Raw genomic sequence first — 19,746 nt, 5'->3', positions numbered from 1 at the left:
AATGTTGTTGGTAAACTAACTTAGTTAACGTAATTCCCGGTCGGGCTGTACACCCGGCCGAGCTGTACACCCCAACCCATTAGAAAAATTTAAATCGATATATATTGGCCAACATATATTAATTTAGCTAAATAACGCGATTTATACATCGATTGATCTTATGGCCAATATTCCCACATCCACTACACCGAGGCGGAGCCCTTTTGGCTGGCTGACCTGGCTGAATAGGCGTTTTGCCCTGTGTATTCGAATCCACCGGAGTAGCTTCATCTAGTAAATTTAGCTGCGTAGCTAGTTGTAGGCCCTCTTCGACCGTTAGGCCAGTATCACAGGGTATCTGCCTATTTGATCGATTGCGTTTTTGGCGTTTTTTCTCATTGGCTGTACGTAAATTTGCGTTTTCCTGTGCGAGTAACGCTGTGTTGTGTAGCGATATATAGTGACCTTTGATAATTTGATCTAACATAGTCTTCGATGGGCTTGGTGGGCTATTTGACCGTTGTTTTAATAGATCTTTCATCATAGAAGCTTGTTTTTGTAGTTGAATGACAGTTCTCGGCGTTTTTGGTGTAAATTGGCTAGATCTGCTGCTTGGTCGGCTTCCTGGGGGTGTTGGTGTTCGTAGAGAGATATTAAGCTTCGAAAGCACTCTTTCTGGATCAATAGGCACTAGGCCAGCAGCTATAAAGCTATTTTGAATAATAATTGGCTTTTTGAACACTTCCAGTCTTGCGCGTTGGTAGTCATCCAGAAAATCAAACTTATCAATGTGGTTATAGCCTACACGCGCAAGATCACTTATAAAGCGACCGTATGCGCGTTTAAGCACTGCGAAACATCCAACATCAAGCGGTTGTAATAAATGCGAAGAATGCGCAGGCATACAAAGTGGTATAATATTGTTTTCTGCGCAGATTTGGTCAAATTTAGCCGTAAGATGGCTACCATGGCCATCAAGAATCAATAGCCGAAACCGGCCATGTACGCGCGAATTTGTACATGGGATGAATAGTTTCTGTAGCCAACGTAGGCCAATTTCATCGGTAGTCCAGCCATTATTTGAGACCTCAAATCGCCAGTCTTTTGGTAGATTATCAAACCAACCAGCCATAGCAACTTGGCCTTTAAAAACTATACATGGCGGTAGCGAATAGCCATCTGCACAAATAGTTTCAATAGCAGTAACCCATTCGCGGTTTCCTGGTTGTAATATAGCTCTCCGACCGTAGTATCCAGCCCGCGTAACCACTTTCTGTGTTGAAATAAGACCCATTGCAAACCCTGTCTCATCGAAGTTGTAGATATCCTCCATTTGGATACCGTTATCGTCAATAGCACGTTGTACGGTCGCAAACCACTCTCGTAGCGATTTAGGATCTTCGTTTAATGCGCGTTGATAGTCGTAACGCCTAGAGAAGCGTGATCGAATCTCTTCGCGTCGATTTATGAAGCTTGATGGCCAATTTTTACCAACTGTTGGTGGAGGGTAGCTACCACGCGCAGCTAGTAGTATATTAGCCATCTCTCGTACAGTAGCTGGCCTAGGCGCTGCTCCACGCGTATCCATAGAGATTATCCATTCAACAAGTGAATCCTCTTCTAATTGTGTCAGTTTATGGCCATTTGGACGTATATCGACGCGTGATTGTACACCATTGACGCGCGTAGCCAGCGTTGTATGGGGGATATCGTATAGCTTTGCTGCTGCGCGGAGAGAGTTGATACGGCCATCTTTGATATCTTTAACGGCTAATAAGATCCTACCCTCTTTTCCGGCAGAATTTCGAGACGATTGGGCGCGAATTGGTGGCATAGTGGCTGGTTAAAGTTGGTATATTGGTAGGAAGATGTGATTTTTGATGGGGTGTACAGCTCGGCCGGGTGTACAGCCCGACCGGGAATTACGTTAACTAAACAATGGATTACATAAACCGCCAAGAATCTTCAGAACTTGCCTAAAAGGGTTTGCGATGGATGTTCCACGTGATACAGCACGGACCAGCTCGCTTAACGTTTTTCCGGCGCCGCGAGATCGCTATAAAATGTCTGTCTTACGATTTCTTCCTTCATCGTCACCTTACATGCCTTCGGTGTCATCACCACATAGGGCATAGCTCTTGGAATGTCAAATGAGCTTTTTATTCCTTTTGTAATCTATTGATCTGCTTTGTTTCGAAGAGACTATGCCGGCCCCAATTGCTGAGGAGATGCAGCCGGATCTGCATCATCCAGACCAGCTTCAAGCCGTGGGCAAAGCATTTGATGCCCTTCTACTAACCCTCTACCGGCTTACAAACAGACACAATGATCTCAAACAACACACCGATGATCTTTTTAAACAGGTAATTACTCCCCTTCTCTTTGATCGTTCCTCACTTGCACGTTGCCCCATCCCCCCCCCCCCCCCCCCCAAATGTCTCAAATGACGAGAAAATTTGATTAGCTCTAGATCACGAGTCACTCTTTTGTGGCGATGACGGATTAACATGTATTATCCGATGAGACTTTTTACACTGTCACTAGTTTCACTCAACTCATGACAAAGACATGGCGGCTAACATTCTGCCATATAGTATACTAGTGTCACTAGACAACTGCCTCCTCAAGATAGACCTCAGGCGATGGAAACTCAGCAAAGGTTACTGGATCAACAGAAAGAATTGTGTCTAGGCCTTGTGCACAGCAAATCTCGAATCGAAGAACAATCGCTGAATTCTATGGATGTAATCAAGACTCTCGTTTCACACCAAAATGTAGACGAAAATACAACCCGTGCTATCGCAGCCGGTGTCAAGGGCTATAAAGCCCTTCTTCGTTCCCAAGACGAGCTTTCCCAAATATCCTCTGCCAATTCATGCATGTTGGTTCGTGGACCAGACCTCTCAGCCTCGTTGGAGAAAGACTTCACCACCAATGGGGCTCAGGGAACTCTGCGTTGCCCATTTTCAAAGCCTCAAACACCCATAGGAAGCGAGGCGGCGAATGGATTAAAGGACGTGCCCAAGATCAGCGTCGATACATGTGGTCATGAGGACTTGGATCCTATTAAAGCCGAACAAGAAGAGCGACGGTCTAGTACGACGCCCTCGGCCCGAACCTCAGGCAGCCGATGCCCTGTATCCCGATGCCCGATCCGATACCTTGATAAACATTCCCCGGAGGAGATTGCTGAGTATGTCGAGAGACACAAGCATGAGATTCCCCGGAGTCATGCTATCTGCGTTAAACGATATCAAAGAGACCCCCAAAATATGCGGCAGCTTGATGCCAAGTATGGCGGTCTAATTAATATGATTAGTGGCCTGTCGGCTAAACACCAAGCTTTTCTACCAGGCCCAGACCGAGAGGCGAATGGAGATGGCGAGGACCAGAGTGTTCACACTGCGTCTACAGAAAGAGTCGAGAAATGGGCAGAAAACGTGAACCAGGCGACCCCTGGTCCTGATCCAGGAGTTTCAGTTGAGCATGAGAACGGGAACGATGATGACAATCGCCAGAGTCATTTCGACCGTCCTCTCCGTGAGGTCCGCTTGGGTGAATCTCCTAGCCGGCCGTGGGGTATTCATGTTCCTATCACCCAACCGACCAGCGCTTCATTGCCTTTGTCTGGATCTGTACCTGGTCCAATGTCCCCCGACTCTCGACCCATCGACCCCCTTGAGCAATTACCTACCGACACCCCGGCTAAGCCAGCTGGTCGCTGTCCATTTGGGCATGATGCACCTAAACCGGCAACGCCACCTATCGAACCCCCAGAGAAACCACCTATCGAGACACCGGCTAAACCAGCTGGTGGCTGTCCATTTGGGCATGACGCACCTAAAGCAGAAGTTGCCGAACCTGCGCCTCCTCCTGCTCCTACTCCTGCGCTTGAATTCAAGCCCGAGCCACCTGTTTCACCCTGGGCTAACTGGGGCAACGGTGCAAATGGAAATAAGGTCAATGCCGATATTCCCAAGACCGACGATGCCACCGAGAAACCAGACACAACCTCAATGCGGCCTCATATAACGTTCAACGGGCCGGTGTTCTTTGGGTATTCGCCAGAGCAAACAGCCAGTTTGCTGCAACAACTACGCGACCTTGGCCAAGTCAATATGTAGTATTAGGCCTCTCGCTTCTCATTCCTTTCCTCTATCTTGTTCTATATTTGCTTCTTTTGGTTCTTTTGAGGGAATCTGTTCTTGGCGTCCAGCGATTTACCCCATTACCTAACGACGAGATGACTTGCTTCAACTTTGTACTTGTATTCATGAGCGAATCGAATTCCAAACCGCTCTATTGACACATCCACCTGGATCTCTTTTCTAAATTTATATCATATTATATCATATCTTTCTTAATTGGTGGCACGGTTCATCCCGAATAACCTTGGTAGTTATCTAGATACTGAACAATGTTCAAGTTTCCCGACCCTCCATAGTTAACCGCGGGAAACGCCTTCCGCAAACACCCCACTAAATTCACAGCGGGGCACGGGCACGGCGGACAGTTTCTCCCATTTAATCCGCCCAACTATGCTACGAACTACTTCTCGTCTTACAGCTCTCTCTCGCTCCTTCAATACCACTCCTACTTTACGTCTCCCACTCTCAACCAAAATGTCTGCCCACATGACCCCTGTCACTGCTAAGGACGCTTGCCCCCGTGAGTTTACTGCCTCTTTCAAGTTATCAGTCCAGTCCCTTCCCCACCTGGGCAGTCCGGTGAGCTTGACTTGACTCAATTGCTAACGATTACTCCGGTATAGCTGCTGGTCCTTACGTACGTTCCCCTTCAACCTCAATCCAATCTCTGAACCTACCTTCATCCTTCCATACATACCTACCCTCCAATCTCTGAACGAATACTCCGCCACCCTCAATCCCCAGACAGCTCCAGAACCTAGACCAGAAGAACAAGAACAAGACCAAATTAACAATCCTATAGTCCCAGGCCATCCGCGCCAACGGCCAGCTCTTCGTCTCCGGACAGATCCCCGCTGATTCCACCGGCTCCCTGGTCGAGGGTAACATTGGTGTCCTGACCCAGGCCTGCTGCGACAACATCAAGGCTATCGTCACCGCTGCCGGATCTAGCGTTGACAAGATTGTCAAGGTCAACGTATGTTCTCCCTTTCTTTGCTTTCTTAGCACTGTTTCATGGAATGAACGGATGGACATAACTAATGATGAATTTTTAGGTCTTCTTGACTGATATGGCTAACTTCGCCGAGATGAACGCTACCTACGAGAAGTTCTTTGTTCACAAGCCTGCTCGTAGCTGTGTTGCTGTTCATCAGCTGCCCAAGGGTGTTCCCGTTGAGATTGAGTGCATTGCTCTTGAGTAAATCGGACATGTACTGAATTAAGGAAATAAAATGGAACTGAAATTGATTATGCAGTATGCTGTATGAATTATTCAAGTATTAAATGTGACAATGGTATGACTCAAGAGGTATTGGGTACGTACTAGAGGCATCTGATGTATGCAGTATAATAGTAGCTAGGCATGATATCTCTAGAAACTATGTTGAATGAACGTCTTAGTGCCAGGCAGGAAGGTATTAATGCAAATTATAAAACATACTGGATTTTATACAACAATGATCTACAAAACCGAAACCAATGCTAAAAGAAAAACACATCCTGGTGATTCCCGGGTATATAAAAACATTTCAAATGATATGCAAATTTGTGATAGGGACACCTTGCGAGCGCATTGTATACCTTCTTCGAATGCCGATCCCGGTAGCTCCGTGCAAAAGGGAATATGTTTCGTCGCCACCACCAACCATGACCATGCTAATGGGGTGATTGCGAGAAATTCCACCAGCTGTCACTTGACCTTCTTCGAGGTGAGGACGAATAAGGTATGGTTCTGCGCGTAGGGCAGCTAGTGGAACTCTTCGCTGAGGCCTTGGCTGGGGCTGTTCGCTGGTGTACTCTTCGGATTCGGATTCGGATTCGGGATCGTGATCATATGCAGGAGGTGCAGTGGGAGGAATCTCATCATCGTAGGAGACTACGACGACGAGTTTCAGTGATGATCGCGATTGCCTGTATGCGACGATGTTGCGTAGTTTTTGTGAAAATGTACACTGTCCTCGTTTGATTACCAAGACTTCGTGATTTTGGGCGACGTCACGCAGGATTCGCTCGTTACAGAGGTCCCCTGCGAAATAGATAGAGGACCATGACAGTCGAGAGGTTGATGGGTTTCCAAATAGCGAGACGCTGGCTGCATCGTCCACTTCGGGAAGAGGTGCAGCGCCAACGCCTATAGGTATAGTTGCTGGGAGGCTGAGGCGGAGGGGAGCATCTTCATGAGGGTCATCTCGGAGGAGAGAAGAGACCGAGTTGACTAGTGACGATAAGATAGTTTTCATGGGAGAGTCTAATGTTGGGCTATCGTGGACTGATGAGGCGGGTCCGGGTCGTGGTCGACCGAGTCGCTGTGGATCTTTCGAATCATTTCCATGTTCTGTTTCAGTTTGCTCAGATCGTGGATAAGCTGATCCATTGTTTCGGCGAGGGGGCTCTGGGAGAACGTCAATGACGAGATCTAGAATTGTACTGTCGCGGACTCGGGTAAAGTTGGGATCATAGGGATCGACAACGTCAAATGTGACCTGGCGTGAGAGATATACCTTCTCATCTTTGCCTAAGGGCACATTGTTGATCACTTGCACCCGGAATCCGTCTCCTTCTTTGCCTTTCTCGGTAGAGATTAGTGGCACATCTTGGATCATGCTTAGTCGAAGTCCTCCGATGGTTTTGACGAGAATTCCGTCTTGAATTCGCTCCAAGGCTCCAGGTCCTAGGTTGACGCCGCCAGGTAGAGATGGGAATGAGATGTCGAGCGTTGGGCGGACAGCCATGGGCGCGCTGGTTGCGTCGAAGGGAACGAGTTGTGGAGGGAGCGTCCAGGGGTAAAATGTATAGTTCGTCGGCGATGTTAAGTCAGATACTAATACACTTTGGTGGTTGCGTGACTCCGGTAGGATAGGTCCTTCATTTGTGCCGCGGCGAGGACGAAGGTGTAAACGCGCCAAGCTGGCAGCGTGGAAGATATCAGACCGGGATGCTGTATATGACACGCCGAAGCTGAGTGAGCCAGGAACTACGGGGCAGATATTCTCAGCAGTGTGCTGAAATGTGGAAACGTCTTGCCGGCGATTGGGCTGAGGCTGAGCTGGCCTGGTCTTTTTCGGAATTATCAAAGGATGGCCCTCCGTGGAGAATACCCACGGCGCATCCAACTTGTTCAGGGGATGTTCGGGAGTGAAGAGAAGGAACATATACTTGGCAGTTTCTCCGAGGAAGAAACTTTCCATGCGATCGATCATCTCTCCAGTTTGAACATTGCGTAGTCCAGCCCATCCACATTTTGTCCAGCATCGGCGCTTGATGTCACGAAGAACCATTTCTCCGACATGTAAGTACCAGGGATCTTGGGTTGCCAGGTAAATATAGTATGTAGATTCGATGAATTCAGGTCGACCACCATACCAGGAAAGACCGCCGTCAATATCACCTGTAGCCACATTCCACCGCTCGGGAAGGCCAGAAAAGCGGGTCCAAATCGCGGTTGTGAGAAGATGGATTTGAATCGCCTCGTCTAGCTTTCCATCAAGTGCCAAAAGTCCCGGATAGTATGCACTCAGGCTATCAATCCAGAAGGCCCGGGTAGCTCCCGTGATTACATCTCCAACAACTAAATGGGGGTGTTGATACCCTTCACCTCGGTATAGATGGCGGTTGATTGATTGATGTGAATCCTCCCAGACCTGGAGAAAGGAATCGGGAGAATGTTGATCTTCCGTTAAGGGGAGATAATAATCATCCAATGCCTTCCAATGGCTCTTGGTATCAAAGGGGGGACGTTCTCCTTCGGAAAGCAGAACATGGGATTTGAGGGCATATTCATAGAAACTGTCAATGCCGGCACCAATCTAATAATATTTGTTAGCATTACTTCCTGACGGTATCCTTCATGTCCTTTCTACTTACCCCAGCATATGAGCCGACCCATTTACCAGACTCGACATCAATCCCAAATCCAAGCAAGTCAATGTCACTGCGGCGAGCCCAGACAGCCCAAAACGCTCTCTTGGCTAGTTCCTCATATCGGCCATCACCGGTGAGTCTGCTCAGGACAGTAAATTCAAGAACCAAGCTGCCTGCGCCTGCACTGCAGGTCTCAGTCACTTCCGCGGTAGCCAGGTAGGAGTATTTCTTCTTCTTGGTTTCTGGGCGAGACTTGAGATTCAAAGGCGAGTTTTCATAGAATGGTATCCCATGACGTAGATTGACGCGCGGATAAGGCAGGCCGGTCTCCGTATAAAATGCGGGAAGGAGCCGATGTGCTAAATCAACTGCCAATCGGAGTAGTTGGCCATCGTATACGAATCCATTCCTCCATTCAATTCCATGATCATTTTCAGAGAATAGTGTCTTGTCCCACGCAGCTGCAAAGGATGCATCTTGTTCTGAAGGTGTATATCCAGTGATAGGTAGCTCGCCTATGGCAAAAAGATGTGAACTAAGTAATCCACCTAGACGTTCATGTTAGCTTACCAGCTATAGCGTTTATAAGTCGCCTAAAAAATCTAGGAATATCCATACCAAGTCCTCGAATAACAGTCTCAAACACTTGCACCTTGCTATCAATATCAAATCCCCTTGCACGCTCTCCCCGACCAGCAGGGCCGCGCGAACCATCCCCATACATTCTAACAAAGTCTTTTACACCATCTTGAAAGTATCCAAGAGACTGGTCTCCACTCTCTGGACTCGAAGACAGAATAGCCAGCGTTGACAAACTATCAATCAACGTCAAGGAATAATTGCCCAAGACATCGTTATGTTCGTCGCGTTTCTCGTCGCGAGTCAAGGGTCCACAGGTTAAGGGCCGTAGTTCGTCTTCGGGAAATGCGTGCTCGAGGTAATTTTCAAAGCCATGATAGAACATGCGCTCAGTTTCTTGTCTACAGGAAAGGAAAGGAGATCAGCATTGTTTGGCCAGGTACGCAGGTAGGGATGACATCGCCAATCGCCACGGAGAAGGGAAGTAGCTAAGTGCCATATTCATAGTCGTACCGGAGTTCTTTAATTTGGTAATCTCTCATTCCATGCGCTGTGGTGAGCCATAGCGATAGCAGAATGGCCCAGAGTACCATTATCCAGGCGCGACGAGGGTTGAACATTTGCAAACTCCAACATCGCGTGCGCATCAGCTGAGCGGTCGGTCCGCTGGGGTTCGTATAGGGTGGCAGACGGAAGCCTGTCGGGTGAACGTTTGGGTTCGGGAGTCTGGTCCTGGGCTTATAGTGGTAATCTTGAACGGAATGGAGTGCCCAGGGCTGGTGGAGGGGAGAAAAGTAAACGGGGGTGGATACGGCCAGATAAGCCGATTCGGGAATCTTTTTTTCGCGCTTTGGGTCATTGCATCATATGGACCTTGACTGGTTGTGGGAAGCCCTGAGCGGCGGGTTTAGTGTAATTTTAGGTTTTAGGAGCTGGAAAGTTTTCGAATTGTATTGAAATATAGTTTGAATGGTAGAGGTTTGATATTTTATTGTAATTAGAGCTGTTTTAGGGGGTTGGAGTAAGTATAGCTATGATATACTCGTAGAAGTTGGTTATAGTATAGAAAGGGCCTACAGTTGATGTGATACATGGCATTTAGGTATTTAGTTTTTTGAAGGCAAATTTAATCCGAATGCTTCTCACCCAGTCAATCATTTGACTAACTTGTAGTAAGTCATTACTTCATAACGGCCCGGGCTTATTGTGTACAACCTTTGAAGCTACTATATGGAGTATGGAGCCGCGAAACAGATGTCGGATTTAGATGTTGACCGGAACAACAGATGGAGAATACCAAAAAACGCCTTATATAAAGATATAGTGTACATCATTGGGACCATATGTCTGCACATAGAGAGAAAATATCATAGTACAACAGTAGATAGTCCTTTGCTTGGGCAGCTTTCTCATTTAGCTGGTTCCGCAAGTCGATATGGGTTCGAGATGGAAGGATAATTAAGGATCAGATCATTTCAACGCCCGCTTGTCCCTAATTACAAATGTTTTATGTGTTTTTCACTGACTTTCCATGCTTATTTGCCCAATTCACCGAGCATGAGATTGCGGTCAGAAGAGCAAGAAACAACTGTGCAGAAGAAAAGGTTAGCATGTCCTTAGTTTCGTCGACGAGAAGGTTCAAAACTTACTAATAGGTTCATCGTTGGGGGAGAACTGCACATCGTTGACAGTACCCTTGTGGCCAGGAAGCTTGTAAAGTAGTTTTGTTGTCTTAGCGTCCCAAACAACCACGCTACGATCACCACTTCCTGCGCCGATCTTCTCTCCCTTAGGATCCCAGCTGGCACGAATGAGGTTCTTCTCAAGACCAACGGGAGCGCCGTCAAATGTGTTAACCAGACGGTTAGCTGGCGCGAATGGTCGGATATCCCATGTTCGGACAGTGGAGTCATGGGAGTTGGATAGCAGAGTCTGTGAATCGGGAGAAATCTGAAGAGAGGTGATAGTGTCGTTGTGTCCAGCCATAGAGTAAACCACAGCTTTCTTCCTAAGATCCCAAACATGGATTGTGTTATCAATACCGCCGCTGTAAATCTCATTACCTGCTTCCGACAGTGCGACTGCAGTGATGGGAAGTTCGGTCTCAAGATACTCCAACGCATCTTTTTGTCGTGGGTCCCAGATTCCTATGCACCCATCGTCACTTCCGCTGACTAGCAGTTCTTGCCCGCGCTTGCTAATATCGAGACAGTTGATGATCTCCTCGTGGCCGATATGACGACGCACACGCTGCCCGGTCTCTGCATCCCAACTTCCAAGTGTCATATCTGCTGATGCGGAGAAAATTGCTCGTGAATCGCGCGCCCATTGAAGGTCAAGAATGGCGCCCTTGTGGCCTGTCAGTTGACCGTAGTTATTACATTGCCCGTATGTGTTCCAAAGTACTATATCGCAGATAGGTATTAGTTTCAATGCTTGCGCGCAAGTCAATTTCGTGCAAGGACATACAAATGGATCGGTCCATCGAGCCGGAGGCAATGTGTTGTGCAGTTGGATCAAACCGGACTGTGAAGACCTCGCCAGAGTGACCTATTTTCCTTTTGTTAGAGGCGATCAAATCAATTCAATTGGGCAAGCGTGTCTCACCAGTAAGTTCCATGATAGGCGCATCAAGGCCGCTGGTACGAGGGATCTATTTACAACGTTAGCTAAAGCTTAATCGGCCGATCCCACTAGGACCCTCGGCCTTGAAAAAAAGCTTACAGCCTGGATAAGAGCTCCATTCTGCGAGGAACCCTTCACGACTGCTGTACCGGGGTTGAGGTCGGCATCGGCTTTATTTCTTTTCACCACGAGTGAGTTGGAGGACCCGAAAGCCTCCTGCGCGGGGCGCTTCTCTCCAGACATATTGATGATAAAGCCTGAATAGATCCGGACCCAAAAGAAGAAGAAAAAATGGGCCTAAAAGTCGACGAGCGAGAGGAAGCGTGGCGTGCGCAGATATTCCTTGACGATCTGAAGAAAGCGGGAAGAATGATAATCCCACTCTTTTTCGGGCGGTGAGAATATGGGTACAGCGACAGCTCTAGCAGCATCAACAATTCCCCGCAATCAACCTCCACATAACTCCGTTCAAGAGTATATCTTTTCTGTGCGGAACCATCGTGGGAGTCTTGAAGTCATCGGATCATTCGAGAAATATCGATAAAGGCAGCTTAGCCTTACACATCCGCCATGTCAGCCAATAAAGCCTCCAGAATAGGAGAAGAGTGAGTGAGCTTCTACCTTAGTCTATAAAGTGTTCCCTACTAATTAATGACTATTTTGGGCAGAATATGGAAGTCAGTAAGCTGCTAAACCTTGGGAGCTACGCATCGACCTGTTGCATCGAACCCAAAATCTGCTTTATCTCCCCCCTACGAACCTACCTATCTAACCTATCCGCTCGGAGTTACAGAACAAGAGTCGATAAAGTCAATGCGGAGCTAGTCACATTAACCTACGGTACCATTGTGGCCCAATTATGCCAAGACTACAACAGCGACTACCAGGAAGTGAACAAGCAATTGGATAAAATGGGGTATAATATTGGTATGCGGTTGATCGAAGATTTCCTGGCCAAATCGGGGGTCGGCCGGTGTGCCAATTTCCGCGAGACAGCGGATATGATTGCCAAAGTGCGTGGTAACAATGGAGATGGAGATTTATTTATCTTGTCCTTTTCGGAGTGGAGTGGAGTCGGGAATATGCAATGCTGACACGCTTTGGTTTGATTAGGTGGGCTTTAAGATCTTTCTGAATGTTGCTCCGACAGTCACCAATTGGACTAGCGATAACAACCAGTTCTCATTGATCTTCGATGATAATCCGCTCGCGGACTTTGTGGAGTTGCCGGATGATGGACGGGCACAAGATGAACTTTGGTTCTCTAATATCCTGTGTGGAGTTCTTCGGGGGTCGCTAGAAATGGTATTTTATTCTCCCTCTCTGTTGCTTTTTGTTTCATGTTTATCTTGGATCTTAAAAATCTCCGGGGATCCTTGGTGTTGGGTCCGATCGCTGACCCGAGATCCAGGTTCAAGTGCAGATCGAGGCACACTTTGTGAGCGATGTACTTCGTGGAGACGACACTACGGAGATGCGGGTCTCGCTGGTCCGATACATCGAAGACGAGATGCCTCCAGAGGAAGAGTAAGATGGCGCAAGAGCATTTCCCGGGCGTTTTTGGCAGACTACGATGGGTAATGATTTTTTGAGGGTTGCAATTCTATTTCTATTTGATGATACTCTTTATTTTTTCTTTCTTTCTTTCTGAGTCTGCCCTCTTATTATTCTTATTATTTTGCTTGCTTTCCCAGGTGTAAATATGTGGGTTTGTGGTCTTGGGTGATCTTGATATGTAGTATTAGGGTTTATGATCTATCAGTATGTAGGAAGCATCATCTCCCCGCCACGCGATTTATCACTGGCATCGGACCGGGTTGTGGTGTATTTTTTCATGAATAGACTTTGATTGTGACTTTTTGTTCCTGAAGATGGTAAGGTGAAGAGCCTATAAATGACGAGGATCGAGAATATATTGCAAGTTAATTTTTATCATATACAGTAGAAGTTGATGTATATCGTAATAATGTTCCGTGGTGTGTACTCTAATCCTCATGATCTCCGGAGTGTGCCATGATGTAGACAACTGGTTAGAGTGTAACAATACCGTACGAAGATCCCTCCGCCACCCTTCAACTCCCCCCCCCGAAAAAACTTACAGATCAACTTTTTCTTTCTTTTGTCCCCCTTGACTTCTTGACATCTCGATATTTTCCCCTCCCATCGTCACTTTTTACACTTGGTTTGAAAAAGCTTCATTGTCTTGATTGGTTCGATCGCCGATCTTCCACTTCTACTTTGCGTGGAGCCGAAGTTTAGACTTGCGGGATCCATTCTTTCTATGGAGGTATCAATCGACCCATTTCCGTCTTGTCTGATGGTCTTTTTCTTCTTTCTTCCCTCATTCTGATTCTTGTCTATTACTTATTTTCTCTGATATTTGTCAAGTTTGTTCGTGTGCTCACTTCTTCTTTTTATTTTTTCCCTAGTGAATTTCACCGACACCCAAAAACCCTCAGCTTATTCTATTCTTATTTGATCATTTTCCTCCCATATTCGGTGCATGCCCAGAAATACGCTTGACAGCGCCATCCCCAGCCCCGGAACATTCGTTCATCCGATCCCGAGCAAGCGATTCTCCAGAGACCGACAGAGAACAAGAGCAAAAGCAGTGACAGTCGCCGTTAATCCCTCCCCCCGGCTCCTCTTTTCTCTCTGCTACCACTGAAGGAGACTCCACCTCCCCTAACTCAACATCGGAATAGTTGGTGAGTTGACTTCTTCGTTTTACGTCTTGGTGGTGGACATATCTCTTGCTGGTTTTTGTCAACCCGGCCCGATCGGGCTCCCTCCCCTCCCCCCAGCGCCCGCCCCCATCTTCTCTGGTTTCACTGGTTGCACTACCTTTTCCCGCCTCCCTGTTACCTCCGTCATCGCAACCCTATCAATCCGCGCTTTCCCTCTTTCCTTCGTGGGATCGCTCGGTTCTTTTTCTTTGTACTTCTCATTTTTTTTGCATTGAGCCGTGTTATTAACATTTTCGTCTGATTTATTCAGTACTTTGGGGCTTATCTGAGAGTGATCCTCGACGCCACCCGAATTTAGAGATCCTTTTACCCTCTCGTCGCGTGGCTTCCATCCGGAGAAGACGTCCTCCCGACCGCTGCAGATCTCTATCGCAACTTCTATCTCGTTACGATTACCGATTCATTTCGTGCACGCGCCATTTACTTCACGCGTCTGGAAGTTCGTCAGGAGACTGTTCTCTTGCCGTCGGTATCAAACCCGCCGCATCGAAGCGCCCTGACCGCTTCTCCTGATTCCCTCCCGCTCCAACGCGTTACGTTTACTCCTTGCACCCCGCGCTAGGCCTCATCGCCTGAGACGGTGGATGCGCGTCTGGATATCCCCAGTCGCACTGAATATTTGTTTCGTTTTTTTCACATATTAATAGGCAAGGGTGGTTGCAGTCCCACCGTTCGCCACCATGAACCAAATGAACCAAATGAACCAGATGAACGTCAATATGAATCCCGGAGTCGCTGGCCCAGTCGGCGGCGTTCCTATGATGAATAACGGTTCTGCGGCTCCACGTTATGACAGCCCCATGAATAACCCTGACTACCTGATCAATCAGCTGAACACCTACATCTACGATTATTTCTTGAAACGTGGCCACCATGATTGCGCCCGCGCTCTCGTCCAGGATGAGTCCTTTAAACTCAACACTGAGCCGAACACGAAGACAAGCCCGGGAAATGTGAATGGGATCGATGGTGATTCGATGATGGTAGATAAGGACGGTGAGAAGATCAAGATCCCTGATGACCTCCCACGCCCCAGTCTCGCAAGCGAAAATCTCCAGTCCTCGTTTTTACTGGACTGGTTTAGTCTCTTCTGGGATTTCTTTTTCACTCCTCGCAAGAAGGGTAGTAGTCAAGACGTGAGACAATACCTTCAGCAACATCAGGTTCGTCACTATCTTGGACAGGTTCTAATGAGTCACTAAAATCTGACTTGAGCTTACAGACTATGATGCGCATGCGAGAGCAGCAAAATCCCCTTATGCGCGCACAGCCAATGATGCCAGGTCATATGAACCAAATGATGCGCCCCCGAAATGGTGGCATGGTGCCACCAGGGGCTAACAATCTAACCAAGGCAGTGTTGCAGAACAACACTTCTGGAATGTATGCTTCGCTCATTTATTTCCTCCGATTTTTGCGCCTCCTTTAGAGAGTACCCTCGGTGCAAGTGGTTGTGGGTCGCTGACAATTACCTTTACTTCACGTCTATAGATCCCCACAGCAGATGGCGGCATTCCAGCAGAAACAACAAATGCAATTGATGCAGCAGATGCGTGAACAATCCGACATGGACATGAACGGAAACCGACCTCAGTCCCCCGCCTCTGCCGATAACGCCCCCTCGCCGTCGAAACGCCCTCGCCTCGCAGATGGTACAGTAAATGGCCAACCGCTGGCTCCTGGTGGACGTGGACAAGGACAGGGTATGCCGGGTCAGAACCCGCAGATGGCGATGCAGAATGGGATGGCACAGCGGGCAATGAACCCGGTTCAGTTCCAGCAGTTCCAACAACAGGGACAGGTTGCAGCGCAACAAAAATCTATGCAGGTATATGCTCAAAACTTGGCCCTTCATCACTCTCGCTCAGCATCGAATTCCCAGGGTATCCCGAACGGTGGTATGATGAACCCCGGTGTGATGCCTAACCAGGCGGATCTGGTGGCTATGCCTGATGGACAAGGAATGTACCCTATGGGTGCGGAGTACTATGGTGCCAATGGTCAGATGCCCCAGGTTCGCCCCGGTATGGCGGGCACACCGAACGGTCAGCACGGCAACCACGCTCTCCAAGATTATCAGATGCAACTTATGCTGCTCGAACAGCAGAATAAGCGTCGTCTGATGATGGCTCGACAGGAGCAAGACACCATGGCCCGCGACGGTCAACCGTTGCAAGGAGGTGCTTTGCCGCCTGGCACCTCTCCTCAGGGCAGTCGCACCGGTGCATCGCCAAATCCGAACGAACAAATGAAGCGAGGCACACCTAAGATGCCTCAGTCTGGCCTTCCCGGATCGCCTAGTGCCGCCGACCTCGGTCAGAACCGTGGATCACCGGGCTCCATGAACTTGAACGGTGGTCAAATGCCGCCTGAGATGGCCGCGCAATTCTCCTTTGGACAAGGTGGACCCAATATGCGCCCCCCAAGCTCTAACCCCTCCTTCAGTGGACCTCAAATGGGCCAGCCCCTCACTGCTAATGCTGCTAACCGCGTACCTAGTGGTCAGTGGCAGCCAGGGCAAATGCCTCCTCAGCATTCTCCTGCTACTCAGCCTCAGGCTGGCACACCGCAGGATCAGAGAGGTAATATGCCTCCACCTCAGGCACCACCTGGTGCTGGTGGCAACGCCGGCCGTGCGCAGGAGTCTCCAGCTGGTGGGAATGCACCCCCAACTCCCCAGCCGCCTTCTAAAGCAGCCCCCAAGAGGGAAAAGAAGAAGGCCGCAGCCAAGGGAGGCAAAAAGAACGCGAACGCTGCCAACCAAGCTACTGGTGCTACCCCATCTACTGAGGCCGCCGATCCCCCGCAAACTCCCAACCCCTCTACTCCTGTTACGCCTCATCCTCCTAATAATACTCTGCGGGGTCCAGCCAATGCGGCTGCAGGCGCTCCACCTCAGCAGACATCGGCTCCCGCTCCTCCACCAATGGTCCCAGCTGTTCCAGACCAGTCTCAACAATTCAATGATCTCGGCATCTCTGAGGTAAGCTTTTTTTACAAATCTCTTTGTTAACTAATATTCCGTAACTGGTTATTGACTTTTTTTGTGATAATAGAACGCGCCCTTCAGTCTTGATTTCAGCGCCCTGGATAATCCCGATATCTTGGAGAGCTTTGACTTTGATACATTCTTGAACACTGATGCTGACGGTACTGGGTTCGGATTTGATCCTAACATGTCCTACCCCCCTGACGGTGTTGAGACCGGGGCCGACGGTCTTTCATGATGAAAAAGTCTTGATGGTTTCTCTTCAGGTGCTTTGAACCTCTCCGATATACCCTTGTTTTGTACATTTGATTTCTTTTGACCTGTGCTGGATTTGAAATTCTTCGTATTGCGGATACTCGTTCCCTTCTGCTTCCTTCCTCTTTTCGACCTATTCATCCTTATACCTGCTCTTTTTTTTGGTTGGTTCCATGCCGGATATGTGTTCGTGCGCATATGCTATGAGATTGGCGTTGGTGTGTTTCAAATGATCGCATTCCTTTCCTCTTTATCCTCTCCCTCCTTATACCTCTCTACGCTACGCCTCTCTCCCTCTCCTCATCTACCTCTCGTCAATCAAGTCCTCGCGTAAAACTTGATGTTTGGATTTGGCGTCTCTTTTTGTATTCAAGATTAGTGCACTGTGACCTACGAGTTTTGGCTTCGTTTCTTTCTTTCTATTACTATTACTTATTCTCGTGCGGTTACTTAATTCCTTGCTCCGTTCAACATGGTATGCTATAAATGAGAACCATTCTCAGTATCCTAAGCGCCACCTTATCTGCTTCTCATTTCCTTGACTGGAGCTTTATTTCTTTTTCTTGCCCTTTCCATTCATCCCAGGTTATTGAACGTTCTTCATATGAGTGGCTACGATAATCTACACACCCTCGCACTATCTCGCTTTCAAACTAGTAGGCTCTATAGCCAAATAGACTTTGACCATCTACTTTGTAGATAGTATGAAAAGAGAGAAAACACTACCTACTAGTACAGATTAAAATACAAGGCTAATAATGTCGGATCCAAAAATGGAAGCAGGCTTTGCTTGCCAAAGTGCTGTAAGGCTCCGAGTCTAAAGTAGGTTGAGACCATAAACTTGTGACGTTATGATGCGCATTGCACCTGGGCAACTTTAATCCCCCACAAAAGCTTGAGAGTCAACTTATTGAACTTTCATTCCCATTCCCAAACCAGATACAATACCAACATGGACTCCAAATACACAAAACAGCAAGATGAAATCAACAAACGCACTCCGGGTCCTGCTGTGTTATCCAAAACCCCCCTTCTATCATCATTCCTAAAACGCCTCACAAGCACCAAGCGACATGTTACCACAACTTCCCTAGATAATTATTTATTACTCGACATCCACGGGTTGCTACCCCTAATCGACAAAACATGCCTATCACTCACCTGCAAGCGATTCTACACTCTATTCGAAAAGAAACTTAACAAAGAGCTCTCTTTCCCTAGACTTCTATACCTGGGCATTCCTATTCTCTGCGTGAATAGCATTCATGTCATTCGAACTCTGTTTTTACTGAGGCTTCAAGATCGTCGATGGTCATTCTGTGGAGATTGTTTGAAGCTTCATCCGAAGAAAGAGTTTCCGAGAGATTCTCGTAAACTCTTATTTAGGGTGTTTTTTGAGAGGCCCTCTAATCTGGGTATATCCTTTAAGTTGCCCTGGTGATACTAGGAGTGTTGAGTCCCATGAGCTGCTAGCGATTATCCGTATGCTGCAGGAGTGAATTCAGTAGTCCAGGAGTTCGGTCCGTCCAGTTATCGCAATAACGTTCCACATCCTTACTCCATCCAGACCGGTAGTATTGGCTGGATAAAAAAAGCTTCGTCTTTTCTATACCGGGGTGAGCAAGGCCTGGTTAGCAGTGGATGTTATTCAACAGCCGCGCGCGTAAGTCGCCTTCATCCAACATCACCAGTTTCTCACTAAAAAACAGTAGGCCTTTGTTAAGCGTCTACTCTCCCGGGTCCGCAGATACTGCGCGATCGCATAACCCGTGTAGACTCTCGTTATCCCGATTCGATGCTAGCACATAATTGACCAGACTAAGAAAAACTGGAGAGATGGTCGACTCCAGGCGATTCTAGAAACAGGAAGGAAGCAAGACCTGCTCTTTTCTATCGCGGTAAGTACTGTCTCTTTGTGAGAGAGGGTATCCGTAAGGATATTAGCTCTCCCCAGTCTATGTCTGAGTATAAACTGGTAACTAGCCAACTCCTTTATCCACCAGACTTACCGCGCGTTAAGGTGTTTCTTTGTCGCAAACTAATGCAAAGCTTCGTGGCCAGAGAATACGTCGAAACTTATCCCCTGTAGTCCAGTAGCTGAAACCCCAGGACGGTGCAAGTCAAACGAAAACCGCACGATAAATGGAATAATGAGAAAGGAAACCCCGAAGAGTATGGAGAAGGAAAGAAAGAAGGAAAGAAACAAAAAAGGAAGAAAGTGATATACACACTTATACGTATCTTTATGAGATTATTTGCATAGTCTTTCTATTTAGATATAAATTTAAGCAGTAACTGTAAGTATCGGTGGTAGCCTAAAGGAGTCAAGCGAATATCCCTATAATCTATAGTCAATCACCTAGAGAGCTTATAGGAGTGAAGTTTTATATGATATTGAAATTACTAAAGTGTTACTGGCCTAATAAAAACGGATGAGATCGAAACTTAGTAACATTTAATAAGAGTAACAAAGCTAGAAGTAAAAGAGAGAGAGGTAAACTTCAAGGTATCTGTTTAATGATCTCTTGCGACCGTATAAATCAATCTTAGTGCAGCTCCGCTC

At 47.6% G+C, this 19,746-nt stretch overlaps 7 protein-coding genes across 7 annotated transcripts; 4 read left to right on the top strand and 3 right to left on the bottom strand.

Annotated features, from left to right (window-relative positions):
* Positions 1-127: 127 nt before the first annotated feature.
* On the bottom strand, positions 128-1,813 carry N7478_009036 (uncharacterized protein; the record flags this gene model as incomplete). Its single annotated transcript, XM_056925250.1, has 1 exon — positions 128-1,813. One exon carries the CDS (start codon positions 1,811-1,813, stop codon positions 128-130), a length of 1,686 nt encoding a protein of 561 aa, XP_056777976.1.
* Positions 1,814-2,183: 370 nt separating this feature from the next.
* Positions 2,184-4,103, top strand: N7478_009035 (uncharacterized protein; the record flags this gene model as incomplete). The annotated part of the gene is made up of 2 exons (XM_056925249.1): positions 2,184-2,342; positions 2,574-4,103. 2 exons carry the CDS (start codon positions 2,184-2,186, stop codon positions 4,101-4,103), a joined length of 1,689 nt encoding a protein of 562 aa, XP_056777975.1.
* Positions 4,104-4,601: 498 nt separating this feature from the next.
* N7478_009034 (uncharacterized protein) lies at positions 4,602-5,329 on the top strand (the record flags this gene model as incomplete). Its single annotated transcript, XM_056925248.1, has 4 exons — positions 4,602-4,647; positions 4,751-4,764; positions 4,930-5,103; positions 5,183-5,329. The coding sequence occupies 4 exons, from the start codon at positions 4,602-4,604 to the stop codon at positions 5,327-5,329; spliced, it is 381 nt and encodes a 126-aa protein (XP_056777974.1).
* Positions 5,330-5,656: 327 nt separating this feature from the next.
* On the bottom strand, positions 5,657-8,952 carry N7478_009033 (glycoside hydrolase family 47 protein; the record flags this gene model as incomplete). Its single annotated transcript, XM_056925247.1, has 3 exons — positions 5,657-7,933; positions 7,992-8,536; positions 8,607-8,952. 3 exons carry the CDS (start codon positions 8,950-8,952, stop codon positions 5,657-5,659), a joined length of 3,168 nt encoding a protein of 1,055 aa, XP_056777973.1.
* A 1,150-nt stretch (positions 8,953-10,102) lies between these two features.
* Positions 10,103-11,435, bottom strand: N7478_009032 (WD40 repeat domain-containing protein; the record flags this gene model as incomplete). Its single annotated transcript, XM_056925246.1, has 5 exons — positions 10,103-10,155; positions 10,217-10,972; positions 11,037-11,117; positions 11,175-11,220; positions 11,292-11,435. 5 exons carry the CDS (start codon positions 11,433-11,435, stop codon positions 10,103-10,105), a joined length of 1,080 nt encoding a protein of 359 aa, XP_056777972.1.
* Positions 11,436-11,762: 327 nt separating this feature from the next.
* On the top strand, positions 11,763-12,723 carry N7478_009031 (TRAPP complex core subunit BET3; the record flags this gene model as incomplete). Its single annotated transcript, XM_056925245.1, has 5 exons — positions 11,763-11,797; positions 11,861-11,869; positions 11,986-12,205; positions 12,306-12,497; positions 12,604-12,723. 5 exons carry the CDS (start codon positions 11,763-11,765, stop codon positions 12,721-12,723), a joined length of 576 nt encoding a protein of 191 aa, XP_056777971.1.
* Positions 12,724-14,619: 1,896 nt separating this feature from the next.
* On the top strand, positions 14,620-17,166 carry somA (putative cAMP-dependent protein kinase pathway protein (Som1); the record flags this gene model as incomplete). The annotated part of the gene is made up of 4 exons (XM_056925244.1): positions 14,620-15,102; positions 15,162-15,322; positions 15,431-16,922; positions 16,996-17,166. The coding sequence occupies 4 exons, from the start codon at positions 14,620-14,622 to the stop codon at positions 17,164-17,166; spliced, it is 2,307 nt and encodes a 768-aa protein (XP_056777970.1).
* Positions 17,167-19,746: the final 2,580 nt, after the last annotated feature.

Source organism: Penicillium angulare (assembly GCF_028827245.1).
Source record: "Penicillium angulare strain IBT 27051 chromosome Unknown utg000005l_segment0_segment0, whole genome shotgun sequence".
Classification (NCBI taxonomy): domain Eukaryota; kingdom Fungi; phylum Ascomycota; class Eurotiomycetes; order Eurotiales; family Aspergillaceae; genus Penicillium; species Penicillium angulare.
This window is presented reverse-complemented; position numbering and strand designations above follow the sequence as displayed.